Source organism: Hippocampus comes, unplaced genomic scaffold (assembly GCF_001891065.2).
Source record: "Hippocampus comes isolate QL1 unplaced genomic scaffold, H_comes_QL1_v1.1 scaffold158, whole genome shotgun sequence".
Classification (NCBI taxonomy): domain Eukaryota; kingdom Metazoa; phylum Chordata; class Actinopteri; order Syngnathiformes; family Syngnathidae; genus Hippocampus; species Hippocampus comes.
Window position 1 is genome coordinate 1,996,790 of NW_017805548.1, and position 12,257 is coordinate 2,009,046.

The 12,257-nt window shown below is 43.3% G+C and overlaps 2 protein-coding genes and 1 non-coding gene across 6 annotated transcripts in view; 2 read left to right on the plus strand and 1 right to left on the minus strand.

Annotated features, from left to right (window-relative positions):
- Nucleotides 1-2,693: 2,693 nt before the first annotated feature.
- Nucleotides 2,694-2,780, plus strand: trnar-ucu (transfer RNA arginine (anticodon UCU)). Its single transcript is given in 2 exon segments — nt 2,694-2,730; nt 2,745-2,780. It is a non-coding gene; the product is annotated as a tRNA-Arg (tRNA).
- A 2,052-nt stretch (nt 2,781-4,832) lies between these two features.
- On the plus strand, nt 4,833-6,417 carry LOC109521696 (fibrinogen-like protein 1). The gene is made up of 5 exons (XM_019879712.1): nt 4,833-4,861; nt 4,945-5,042; nt 5,105-5,193; nt 5,856-6,043; nt 6,146-6,417. Exons 2-5 carry the CDS (start codon nt 5,006-5,008, stop codon nt 6,363-6,365), a joined length of 534 nt encoding a protein of 177 aa, XP_019735271.1. The 5' UTR covers nt 4,833-4,861; nt 4,945-5,005; the 3' UTR covers nt 6,366-6,417.
- Nucleotides 6,418-6,499: 82 nt separating this feature from the next.
- Nucleotides 6,500-12,257, minus strand: part of mtus1b (microtubule associated tumor suppressor 1b) — a 100,486-nt gene continuing 94,728 nt past the window's right edge. For all 4 annotated transcript variants that reach the window (XM_019879668.1, XM_019879665.1, XM_019879667.1 and 1 more), the window contains 6 exons: nt 11,272-11,377; nt 11,094-11,167; nt 10,799-10,891; nt 8,574-8,690; nt 8,373-8,470; nt 6,500-7,705 (listed from right to left, as the gene is read on the minus strand). In XM_019879668.1, coding sequence (XP_019735227.1) covers nt 7,492-7,705; nt 8,373-8,470; nt 8,574-8,690; nt 10,799-10,891; nt 11,094-11,167; nt 11,272-11,377 — 702 coding nt within the window. In that variant the 3' untranslated portion in view covers nt 6,500-7,491. The remainder of the gene's footprint in view (nt 7,706-8,372; nt 8,471-8,573; nt 8,691-10,798; nt 10,892-11,093; nt 11,168-11,271; nt 11,378-12,257) is intronic.

Genomic DNA, 12,257 nt, shown 5'->3' on the forward strand with positions numbered 1-12,257 from the left:
ATCAAAAGTGCCTTGGGATAACCTTTGATTTGACGCTTTATACATGAATAAAATTGGCTTACTCATAGAAATCGAGCCTTGAGTTTGTTTTGTTTTTTAGTTTCTCACCAAATCTAATGTGCACATCTTGGAAAAAAAACATTTGACGAGACATTAATGCCTCACAGTCAGTCACTGAAAAGCACTGCATCAATTCGGAAGGAAGGCTCAAAATGAAGATTCAACCATCCGGCAGTTTTCATTCATGCTTTTTATACTCAATAAAGTTAGAATAACTGATATTCAAGCAGATAGTTTCCTTAAAGACTCTTTAAACAATTTTATTTGCATTGGTTGAGATGATAATTTTGCACACTTGATTTCTGTTGAAGTGAAAGGCCCAAGGGAAGACCCTGTATAATATTGGTAAGGATCCAGGAATTTCATTTCACTTTGGTGACAAAATGGGGGCTTGCTATATGTAGAAGGTCCACGAAGGTGCACAATTTGATGCTGATTAATACTGAAATGTGATCAACTTTCCAGAGAGGTCCGTTAGGTGTTTCTAGTATAAGTCCAACAATAATACAAAATGATGTCAAATGTTTTCTGTTTAATACAGGCAAAACCGTTTAAAAAAATTAATCACAAGTATCTCATTGTTTTATTTCTGAAGGGTTTCTGGAGCTAATTAACACTATTCTAGCAGTGGTGCACTGCTTAAAAATGCAAAATGTAGAAAAAAAAATGCTCTTTTGAGTCATCACTCAACATTTGTCACCTCCTTTATTTCCCCTGAAAAGGCCGGGCATAGACCAGCTAAAATTGTCTCATCACATTTCACTTGGATCTAAACCACGGTACCCAAGATAGGAAGAAGCGGTCGATAAGGATATGGCTCCTTGAGCTGCGTGCCGATGGGGACGCTCCCTTCCTGGAGGCAATGCGTCAGCACATTGTGTGTGAACAGCTCGAAAATCAAAACAAGGATGTGTTGAATACGCTTGCAGCCATCACCGTACAATCACACCAAGCAAACTGGGACCCTTACATTCGTTTGTGTGTGCGTGTGCGCATATATATATATATGTATATATATATATATATATATATATATATATATATGCGTCTTTTGAACATGTAATTATGTGCGGCCTGGTCTGTGGAAAGACTTGACCGAACACAAAATAATTTATATGTGATCAACTTTATTATTCCCCGACTACATAGAAAATGCACAGCGTTAATAAGATAAAAGACTGCGATAGGTCAATTGGACAAAAAGTATGCACAATAGACAACTGTCATGGCTTGTGAACAGTTTCCGGCGTGTTGGGTGTACATGAGACATACGGAAAAGCAACAACTAATCTCCCCTACTGCACGGCTGTTCACATGATTCGTGCCACCACGCCGCAGCATTCAAACTCCCAAACGACGATATTCTGAACAACCATCCATGCTCACACTCACACCTAGGGACAATTTAGAGTGTTCAATCAGCCTGCCATGCATGTTTTTGGAATGTGGGAGGAAACCGGAGTACCCAGAGAAAACCCACGCAGGCACGGGGAGAACATACAAACTCCACACAGGAAGGCCGGAGCTGGAATCAAACCCACTACCTCTGCACTGTGCGGTCGATGCACTAACACACAGGTGTCAAAGTCGAGGCCCGGGGGCCACATCTGACCCGCCACATCATTTTATGTGGCCCGCGAAAGCAAATCAAGCATTTCAACTTCCATAATGCGTGCTAAAGTCTGAACTAAAATTTCAAATTGTCACATGTAATCCATAATCACGTGGAGATATGGCAAGCTTTTTTTTTGTTTCCAAACCCCTTATTCCATTAAGGTAAACAATGATGAAGCAAGTCATTATTCTTGACTTCTGATTTCAAAACTAGGTATCCATCAATTTGTTGTGTGCTGTCGAGGTGATTAAACATTTATGTGGTTTCACAAAATTCACAGCCCTCCAAGGGAAACCATAACTATCATGTGGCCCGCGACAAAATGAGTTTGACACCCCTGCGCTAACCAATCGACACCGGGCCACTGACCTCCTAATTGTATGATGTAAATGGTATGCATGTAGCAAGCCTTGTTCAATCTAAAAGTGGTAGTTGATTAAAAACGATCTAATTTGCGTTTGTAATGAAATAATCTTGAATAATTGCATTTTAATCCAACAACATTTGTCCTAAAAAATTTGGGGGTCGAGGAGTAGTGGACAACTGAATCAAATAATCGATGCAGATGTAATATGTTTAACTGTGGTGGAAAAAAAGATTTAATTGAATTTCAATGTAAAACAAGAAAAAAAATATGACCAAAATTGTACAGACGGCTACTGAGATCCTCTGGCAGGCCATTCCACAAACGTGGGCCCTGACATACACTTGGTCTACTCTACTCCAATCATTAAGTTGGTAGCCGGAGTTAGCAAAAAGCGATGGACGATTTGCTGCGCATGCGCGCGCAGACCGTACACGGGACGCAAATCGACTGCCAAAGGGGCAGTCTCCTGTAGCCCTCGATGAAATTTCGGGTGGGAGGAGTTAGCGTGTAAACAGAGGAGTTGGGATGTCAAAAGGATAAAATAGCTAAATTAGGTCAGGCGGGAAATCCGGAAGACCATAAACCTTCCACACCAGGTACACTCAATTTGTATCACTAATGTAATACTTACTAAATTGTATAGCAACAGGTGGCTCCGTGGCGCAATGGATAGCGCATTGGACTTCTAGACGTGGCGAAGTGATTCAAAGGTTGTGGGTTCGAGTCCCACCGGAGTCGCATTTTTGCAGTTTTGAATTTCTTTCCTTTACTCCACATTTCTCAATACTGTACAACGTAACCGAATTCGCTTTCAAAAGAGTTAACGGCTTCCTCATGAATATTACCTTCGTCAAATTTTGTATTTTATGTTTACATTTCATTCATTGTCGTTATGATTTTAATGAAATGAAATGCAAACCGAAGAATGTAATTGTTTGAGCAATTTGGGGGGGGGGGGGGGGGGGGGCGGGGGAACCCCCGGTAAAATTGGTGAGCGTAAGCGGGCAGGAGACCCCACCAAGACCCAAAACGTTAGTGTTTATTCTCACCAGTAGATGGCGTAAATACAAAGGTGGGACAGAGCGGCAACGCGTTATGCCGCTGAACACGAGACAACAGGAGGACAGAGAACAAGACAGCTGGTTGGGAGAAGACTGAAATCATGAGAATGCTGATGAAATCATTGTATTTTCTTTTTCACGTGGCTGTCACGGTGGGGGTAAGAAATCCCATCTCATTCTTAAACGCTGTTGTACGAGTGCATTTTTATTGTCGTCAGAGAGGGGTCGCCACAGCTAGTTGCTCGTATGATTTGTTTTAAATCTTATATTGCACAATGCAATGAGATCCGATAGAATTGTTCTTTGACAAATGAAAATGCTTTGTCGTGACTTTCATTAACCAGGTAACAGTCATTCTTTTAAAATTTTACAGAAAAAATAAAACCTATCAGTAGTGGGCCGTCAATGGATGAATCAGACAAAGATCATCATATTTCAAATGGATTTACCATTAATTATTTGTTTTTTTTTTTTTAATTATTGTCTGTTTTGGACCTCCTCATGTGACGAAACAATGTCTAACTAATATATGATAGTAGTAACAGCCACATAGAGAAATGGGATCACTATTTGTGAAAGTCCATTAGTCGTCGGTCTACTCTCAGGTTGATGAGCTTGTGCGGCCTGATTCCTTGCCCAGGTACCTGTGCCATGTGATGTGGCGGTGGTCCGCCTTCAGGCAGAGATTGAGGAGTTGACAAATGTGATCAATGAGCAGCACCGATACATCCAGGTGCTCCACAACCACCAGGCTCAGCAGCTAGAGCACATCCCCAATTCACATCTGGGCACCCAAAATCTCTATCGAGGTACTCATTTCTTTCTGCCAGCTCACACCCCAAAATACGAAATAACTGTGGATGACAATTAAATGTCTTATTACCATAAAATATCATATGTAAATAGTCTGCGCATTTTCGTAGTATGATTTGGTACGTTTGGTCCTCTGAAGAAATTGCAGAACCATCATAAATTCAAGTTCAAGTTCAAATCAACTTCATTGTCAAATGTGCTGCACATATGAAATTTCTTTCCTCTCAAGTTGTCCACTGTAGTAACCGCTGTCCCTGAAAGGGTTAATGACCTAAGTGTGAAAAAGCTTGTAAAAGGTCTGTTATTATTATTTTGTTGTTGTTGTTGGTTTTTTAATTTTTACACTGTGGTAGCCTTGAATCTAATCCAAAACGTATCCTCATGAGGGTTGCGGTCGCGTTGGAAGCTATCGCAGCTGACTTCAATCAGGAGATGAGGTATCCGCTGAACTGGTTGCCATCCAATCGTAGGGCATAATCCAAAATGCTCTAGTCAATTATATGATTTAGAATATACTGTATCTAGAAAAAAAAGTATGAATAACTTTAAATATGAAAAATAATGAACAAAAAAAGATTTTGCATTCATTTTTCACATCAATAGTATTTTCATTGGTGTCATTTCCAGCTATAACACTCCATTCAATCCATCAATTCAAAATGTGATCTGCAGGGAATATGTTTTGGGCTTATCTGTATTTCCTCAACTTGACGTGTGTGTGTGTGTGTGTGTGTATGTGTGTGTGTGTGTGTGTGTATGTGTGTGTGTGTGTGTGTGTATGTGTGTGTGTGTGTGTGTGTATGTGTGTGTGTGTGTGTGTGTGGACTGCTGATGGAAACACGGCCAGTGGCTTGTATGTGATTCGCCCCGATGGCTTCCCCACAGCACTGAGCGTCTACTGTGACATGAACAACGGAGGAGGGACAGCAAAGAGAACTTTAATCGGTGTGTGCATGACTTTGCGAGTACAGAAAAAATTCCAACACCAATCACTGAAGTCGTAATAAGTAAATGGTCTTTGAATGCAGAGCGTGGGTGGAGTACAAGCATGGCTTTGGGGATCTGCATTCTGCGAATGGAGAATTCTGGATGGGCAATGATGTTCTACATCATCTCACCTCACAAGGTGTGTTGCTCGACAGGCTGATTTGTCACAAGTTAGAAGCTAGCTAATAAAAGCTCTTCTAGGAAAGTATGACCTGCGCATGGCTGTGGAAGACTTTGATGAGAAAGAAAGCTTTGCAGAGTACAAGAACTTTAAAGTGGACAGTGAAAAGGTAAAGTTCACATCCCCCTTATCTTTAACCTCGCCTTTCCTTCTTTTCTCACAACAGCGCTGCTCTTATTTCGTCTAAGCTTTGCTGTTTCTGAGCACACGCAAAAGTGGATGGTTATGGCCTTGCTATCTGTGTGAATTCTTAAATGACAGCTTCCTTTTTTTTTTTTTTGTTCATCTCCAAAGATGGATTCGAGGTCCGGGTGCTGCCACAAAAGAAACTGTGTATTTCAGCTACTGGTTTTCCCGGTCAGAGTAATCCATATGGAGTCTGACCAATTTTTTTCCAGCATTCTCTGCCTCACTTTAACGCACTCCTGGCATGATTCTTCTTCTTGGATCCTCTGCATTCTTCTCAGCCAGGAAACGTCACAGTCAAATTCATGCCCTTTCTCAAGCACTGAACAAAACAAATGCTGCAGGATCAATTAAATGGGGAAATCAGTTTGGGTTTGAATGTGTACATATTGTGACGACTTTTCTGATACCTCTTCTGCCACTTTTGAATCCACTTTGATGCTCGTTTTAATGATCTCATTTACCGTATTTGACCATTTTCACAAATGTTGGACGTGTGGTTCTGCGCCCCGTCACTTCCCGGTTATGACATCAAGTTCTGACGCTGAACTTTATTTTTCCATTTTCCTAACTGATCCGGCGAAGGATTTGTACCGCTTGCACTTGGGGGAGTACAACGGGAATGCAGGGGATGCCCTGGCTGACCTGCACACCATCAAGCAACCAGGCGCAGGCAGCAGTTTGGCCGGGGTCAAATTCAGCACCTACGACAAGCAACCTGATGGAGATGGCAAGTGCATCAGGCACAGCAAGTCAGGCTGGTGGTTCAGCAGGTCAAAACAACGTTTTCTCATTTCTGTGAATGCACCACGCAGAAAAACGTAAAACGGGTTCCAAAGTATTTTTCTTCTCATATCGTGAATTCTTGTGTTCAGGTGCGATTCAGGGAACCTGAACGGCCATTACGACAAAGGACCGTACCAAGCGATGACCAACGACGGGATTGTGTGGTACACCTGGCACAGGTGGTTGTACTCCATCAAATCAGTGGTCATGATGGTACAGGCTGCTGACCTTGAGCATCCACAGGCCATGGTCCCGGGACAACTGGAGCCGAAGAAAGCGGCAGGCCCTGATCACCCATTTGGCCAGTAAGCTGAAAAACATGCTAACTTTACAGTTCCAATGTAGTAGCCCGTATTATGTAGACTGTTGTACTTCTGTCGCTTCAGTTTTTGCCATGACAGCATCATTGTAGTTGGTGTGCAACAATTAAAACATTACTCCAATCGGATGCCAAACTGTATTTATCCTGTTTTCAAAATAAAAGAGTACATACGGTACTGAGGCATTGTGGGTGTGTGTACATTTGAAGTTTTTGAGGATGAAGAGAAAAGGTCAAACTTAAAAGGCCAGTGATTCAAAATCAATGTTTTCACACCGTGGGTAAGGTTGGTCAAGTGTGACACTTAGAAGTGATCAGCTACTACATCAACAAGGGCTTTAAGTGATTCTACAAGGTGTCAATCTGCGCTCTTCCCCGGCACTTAGGGAACGGCGGGAATATCATTTTCAGCATTTTGCTGATTGGAATGGGAGGTGCTAGGGTCTAATCTGGCCTGCACAGACATAGTGTAACATCCGAGGAGAATTACATTCCACACACAGTAGAGAAAGGATGGAAGATTACATTAAAGAGGAAGTTCAAGTCTTTGAGTCTGGGGTCTGTTGAACAAATCCGAAGTACAATTTCTCATCTGCTCACGTTAGCATGGAAAAGTTCATTCACTTCTTCCAGAGATCTGAACCAGACCAGTGATTGAGCTTTGCTCTTTGGAGAGGAAACTGTCCCCGTTGAAAAGAAGAATCAAGGCTAACGATCCTTGTCAAGCCACAAACGTGGCAATGACAGATTATGCTTCGCAGACCAAACACAACCCAAGAAACTTTCCCAGCTTCCTCCTCATCGGGTATTAAACAGAAAAATGGTAGCTAGCCAAAACACTTGAGCGCTGTGTTACAGTATATACAGACCCTGAGTCATGCCCGCAATTTTCTTGAGGGGGAAAAAAAAAAGAGGACGTTTGGTGGCATTTGGTTGTCAGGAGCTCAACAAGCCCCACGCTCACATCGAAGTGCATCTGCGATGCCTCTTCTTTCAAAGCAAGAGTCTTTGACTGCAAACAGTTCAAAATGCTTGAGCGATGCATCCAACGCCGTACGTCCAATGTTTGGATCATCCCCTCCTTCCTCGAGCCGTTTAGAGGAGAGGAGGACAGCGTTATCTCGGCGATAAGGGCGCGGCGGCAGGGAAGGAGGCAGAGTTCCGCGGCGAGCCGAAGGGCGACGTGGGGGAGACGCGGCGCGGGCTCCCCAGCAGGTCGCCGTTATGCAGCTTCCACAGCAGCTCCTCGTTCTCCATCGACAGACGCTTGTTGACCTTGGACTCATTCTGCAACGTCTGCTGGAGTTTGGCCTGCTCGCTGGACAGTTGCCTGCGGTCACAGCGGCGCAACACCGGTTTTCAAACGCTCATCGGCAGTGAACATACTGGAGACCAGGTTAACATGCGCAGGCGTTGATTGTTTTTCTTCGCTGGTGAATGTCTACATTTTTTTAACTATGTCGCAGACAGAATGATCAGCCTTACTTAAAGTGTGTCTCCGTCATGTTTTTCCTAATACACTCATCGCCCACATATTTACAGTTGAGGCCCATCTGGAGGCGTCGTCTCGCCAAGGGACTGTGAAATTGCATTGATGGGCTCCATTTAGACAAAAGTAGTCCTTTGCTACCCTATTCTGGCATCTGTGGGCAATTACATGTTGAAACCTTTCTTGTAGATTTTCCCTATTGATTGTTTTACGCTGCCTTTTCCAAACCTAACTTTCTTCAGGAATTTACTCTAAGAGGTTACAGTGTCACCTGTTGGCTTACTTGTGAGGAAATATGTTTGCGTGAAAAAGTTTATTCATGTCTTTTTTTTTTAAATGTACTTCATATTCTTGTGCATGTGGGTAGCCATTCCCTCACATGAAATAAGTGTTGATACATCCAGTGCGAGACTACCATTTAAGACACGCTGGTTTATCAAGCCAATCACTAAGTGACAGTGAATATCCGACACACAAAATAGTGACACAAACACACGTATGAACCCACTTCGAGAGAGCGGCATGTTTGTCCATCCTGGCTTTGTAGTCCTCGTTCTCCTGTTGAACTTTGGTCAGGCATTCCTCCAGTTTCACATTTGTCTCCACCTGGGACAGACACACAGACACACACACATACACACACATGGTCACCCTTCACCATTTTTTTCTTTTGGAATGATGATCAGCTTAAAGCGTGAACGCCACGAACCAGTTTGTCCATTTCCATGAGCTTCTTTTCCTTTTGGTGCAGCTGGTTATTCTTGATTTCCAGCACTACCTTCAAACTTTCAAGCTCTTGCTCAAGGTAAAGAGTGTGGGAGTCCTTCTGCAAACACACGCGCACGCACAGCATATCATCAAACAGTACAAAATGTCGCCCTCATGGAGCTGTAAGGAAGTATGGGTATAGATTGTGCATGACCACCTAACGTTTTGATTTTTCGTCACTGTCAAATGCACACCTTCCATTCTGGTCAGTCGCAATGTCATTTTCGTCAAGGAGTTGAGCTTTTGTGAAGCTGCTGGCAAGCGCAATTATTGTGCGCCCCAGCAGAGGGCAGCTGCGTTCATATCTGCTCTCCCTTGGTTCTACTCATAGTGTGGGTTATTATTCACTAAGAGGAAAATTGTCCCGTTCACGTGTCTTTCTTACGCACTTTCAAGGTGCAGGGTTTCTTCCGTCGAGTTTTCTAACACACACACACACACACACACACACACACACACACACACACACACACACACACACACACACAAACACACGTGCGCCGGTGAAGCGCGACCCATTGAATTCTGAGGATGCCCAAAGTTCCATGTTTTCCTTTCTTTTGTGTTCAGCACTAAATCTGATGAGACACATATTGATCAACTGAAAACATCCCCAAAATGTGTATTGGACCATCCCATACTTTTTTGCTTTTGTACTGCAAGTCTGTGGCTTTTCAGCATTAAAATGATCAAATCAAGGAACTACAGCCAAGGCCTTTAGTCTAATTGAATGTTAACTTTCAACACATCAGTGTGCAGGACATTTCTCAAAATGTAATTTATTTATGTACCGATAATTGCTTGGTGACTCGAATGGCACCAATTTGGTTGACTAGCCCATATAAGCCTTACCATAAAATGAGGGATTCCTCTGTTTGACACATTTGATACGTTCAATGCTAAACAATACAACGACATTGTCATTTATAAGCTTGTACGTGCTAAAATGACAAGTCCGTGCAGCTACGTAGTTGTTGGGGAAGTGCGTGCGTGACTTCTCTCATCAAGAAAACGACACAATTGATTTATGACCTCGTTAAATGCAACCACTGGGGGAACAAGCTTGCTTGTCTCCAAATACTTCGACTTGAAGTGAGGTCGTTCAGATGTGTCGCACCTACCACAAACCTGTGCGGTGCCCTCTCAACTCTTTGACGATGCCGTTTAGCAAGGACGCTTCTTTATATTAGGCCAGGCGGACGTGTTCAGGAGTATCCTTTTGTTGCCCTCCCTCCAAACAATCTATAAAGTCAAACCCGCCGCTCTGCTGCTGCCTGGAGGGGAGCTGCCGGCAGGGGAGCTGCCGGCAGGGGAGGAGATTTATGTCTGTCTGTCTGTCTGTCTGTCTGTCTGTCTGTCTGTGTGTGTGTGCCTGCAGCTCCGTTAGAGTCACTATCCAAAATAAAAGGAAAAAAATCAGTTATATAATATTGTGAATATGAAACTAGGCTATTATGTTGTATTTGACAAGATAGTTGCACAATTGCATTATTTTGTAGCTGTTTGATCTTTAAACGTTTAGAAAATGAATAAAACCGATCTTGTTCAACCGATACCGAATCAGTTGAAGGTCATGTGATCGGATCGAGGCATCTCCAATATTTGGAGCTAGTGAGCCAGCTGTTGTTTAGGCGTTGCCTAGCAACACTTCCCGGCATGCTCGCGCACGCACGCACACACACACACACACACAGCACTTCTATGGCTATCATAACCGGCATATGTCTCATTACAACTAATGATTCAAAATGTAACTTGCCATTGCCACCCTTATTAAAACAACTGCATTTGTTGTGAGCTGCGCTTTCAGACAAACTTCAAGACACCTGCATCAGTCAGTAGCTACTCAGTCACTATCAGTGGAGCATGGGAAGCAATTCATTGAATAAAAACGTGCAATATGATGTTTCACCTTCATGAGGCACTAGTTCTTAGTCGAGCCTCCTGCACGCGGAAGAGGAAAGATGCTTAGTTAAGTCTGTGGGAGAATACACTCAAACGCGAGATGTGACAGGCGACGCCCTCATTTAAATGAGCTCAAAAAGTGCACACAGCAGTGCGGCTCTTCGGACTCAAAGTACTGGGGGAATGCGCCCATAAAGAGAGCGAAATGACAAAGCAGAAGAGTCATGTGATGCCATGTTTTAACGCTGGGAAAATCATTACCAGATTCTTGTCTGCGAGCATCCGCCTCTCTTCCTCTGCTTTAAGCTTTTCATTCAGGGCGGCGTTTTCTGCTGACAGCTCACATATTTTGTCCTGTTAAGAGGAAGAAATGTGGATGAAAGGCACACGGAAAGAAGAATTTACAACTACGTTTCAGTGAACTGTTCCTGTGCGCTGCTATGACAGGCTAGTGAACAAGTTTAGTAAAGTTGTTACGCAACATCATTGCTTTGACATGCAGCATTTAGGCTGCAGAATTTGCTTAGAAAAACAGAAAAAGTTAACTTAGTCTTACAGAAAAAGTTGTTTCTGTTTCTTTTAGTGTTTTGTCCAGGTTCTCCAGATCCATTTCCTGAGTTCTCTTCAGTTCTGAAATGAACATTTGGAGGAGCACACATTTACACGAGATGTAAATAGGAGTATAAATCTGAAGCGCTTGTTATCTGTTTCGTGTTGCGGATTGATGGACACACCTTGTAGCGAGCTCTCATGCTGCTCTTTGAGAGACTCAATCATTTGCCTGTGACTTACTTCCTGGTTCTTCCTCTCAGCTTCCTGCCTGGTCCTCATCTCCTCCACCTAAAAAGCAGCGGCACAAATCAAGTAGTCGATGATCAATGAGCTCCTCTCAAAATATATCACGGTCACCGTAAGCGTGTTTTTTGGTTTGGTTTTTACAGTGAAACTCCTCTAGAATGAAACCTACATGGGCGAAAATACCCCCTAATGTGAAAAAAATCTTCATGCATTAACACCATTCCCATTCTCCTGCCCCCCATACGAAGAAAAAAAAACCCTGTTGCGTTATACGAAATAATTTTCTCTGCTCCTGCCTCGCGAAGACATTCACTACAACGAAGTCTAATCCAACAGTGACCTCTACTGGTTCGTTCGGAAACGGCAACAGCAACCACCACACTGGTTTACATAGTGAAGGATGTTTATTTCGGTCACAGCTGCGAGTTTCCTGAACGCAACATACTCATAGCTGCTGTGCCATTGGCTTACCGAGCATCATCCTGGCCTCCGATTGGCCAAGAGGGACCTCACTGTCTATGTGTGTAGATACTGTAGCTAGATCCGTGGAAGATAGAGTTGAATGCATCCGATTAGCTGCTCAGAGTAAATTGCTTGTGGCTCGACCTACAGTCAAATAAACGAACGTTTCCTGGAATGCTTTACTTGTTATCATGTTAAAAACCTTACGCTAACTGGAGCGCTAATTAGAGAGAAGGCGAGTTCCATTGCGCTAACTATGGCCATCGAGGACTACGAAGCGTCCCGTGGCTGGCTTAAAAGTCCATTGCATGACATTAGCTGAGCAACGCTGTCTTGGGTGACGATCGAGGGGAGGTCGAGTTAGAGACAGTGAGATAGTGGAAAGAAAACCCACCGGGTCCAGGAAGTATTTGTTATTGTTAGATTCAGACGCAGCATGAACGTTGCATTGCTAAAATGG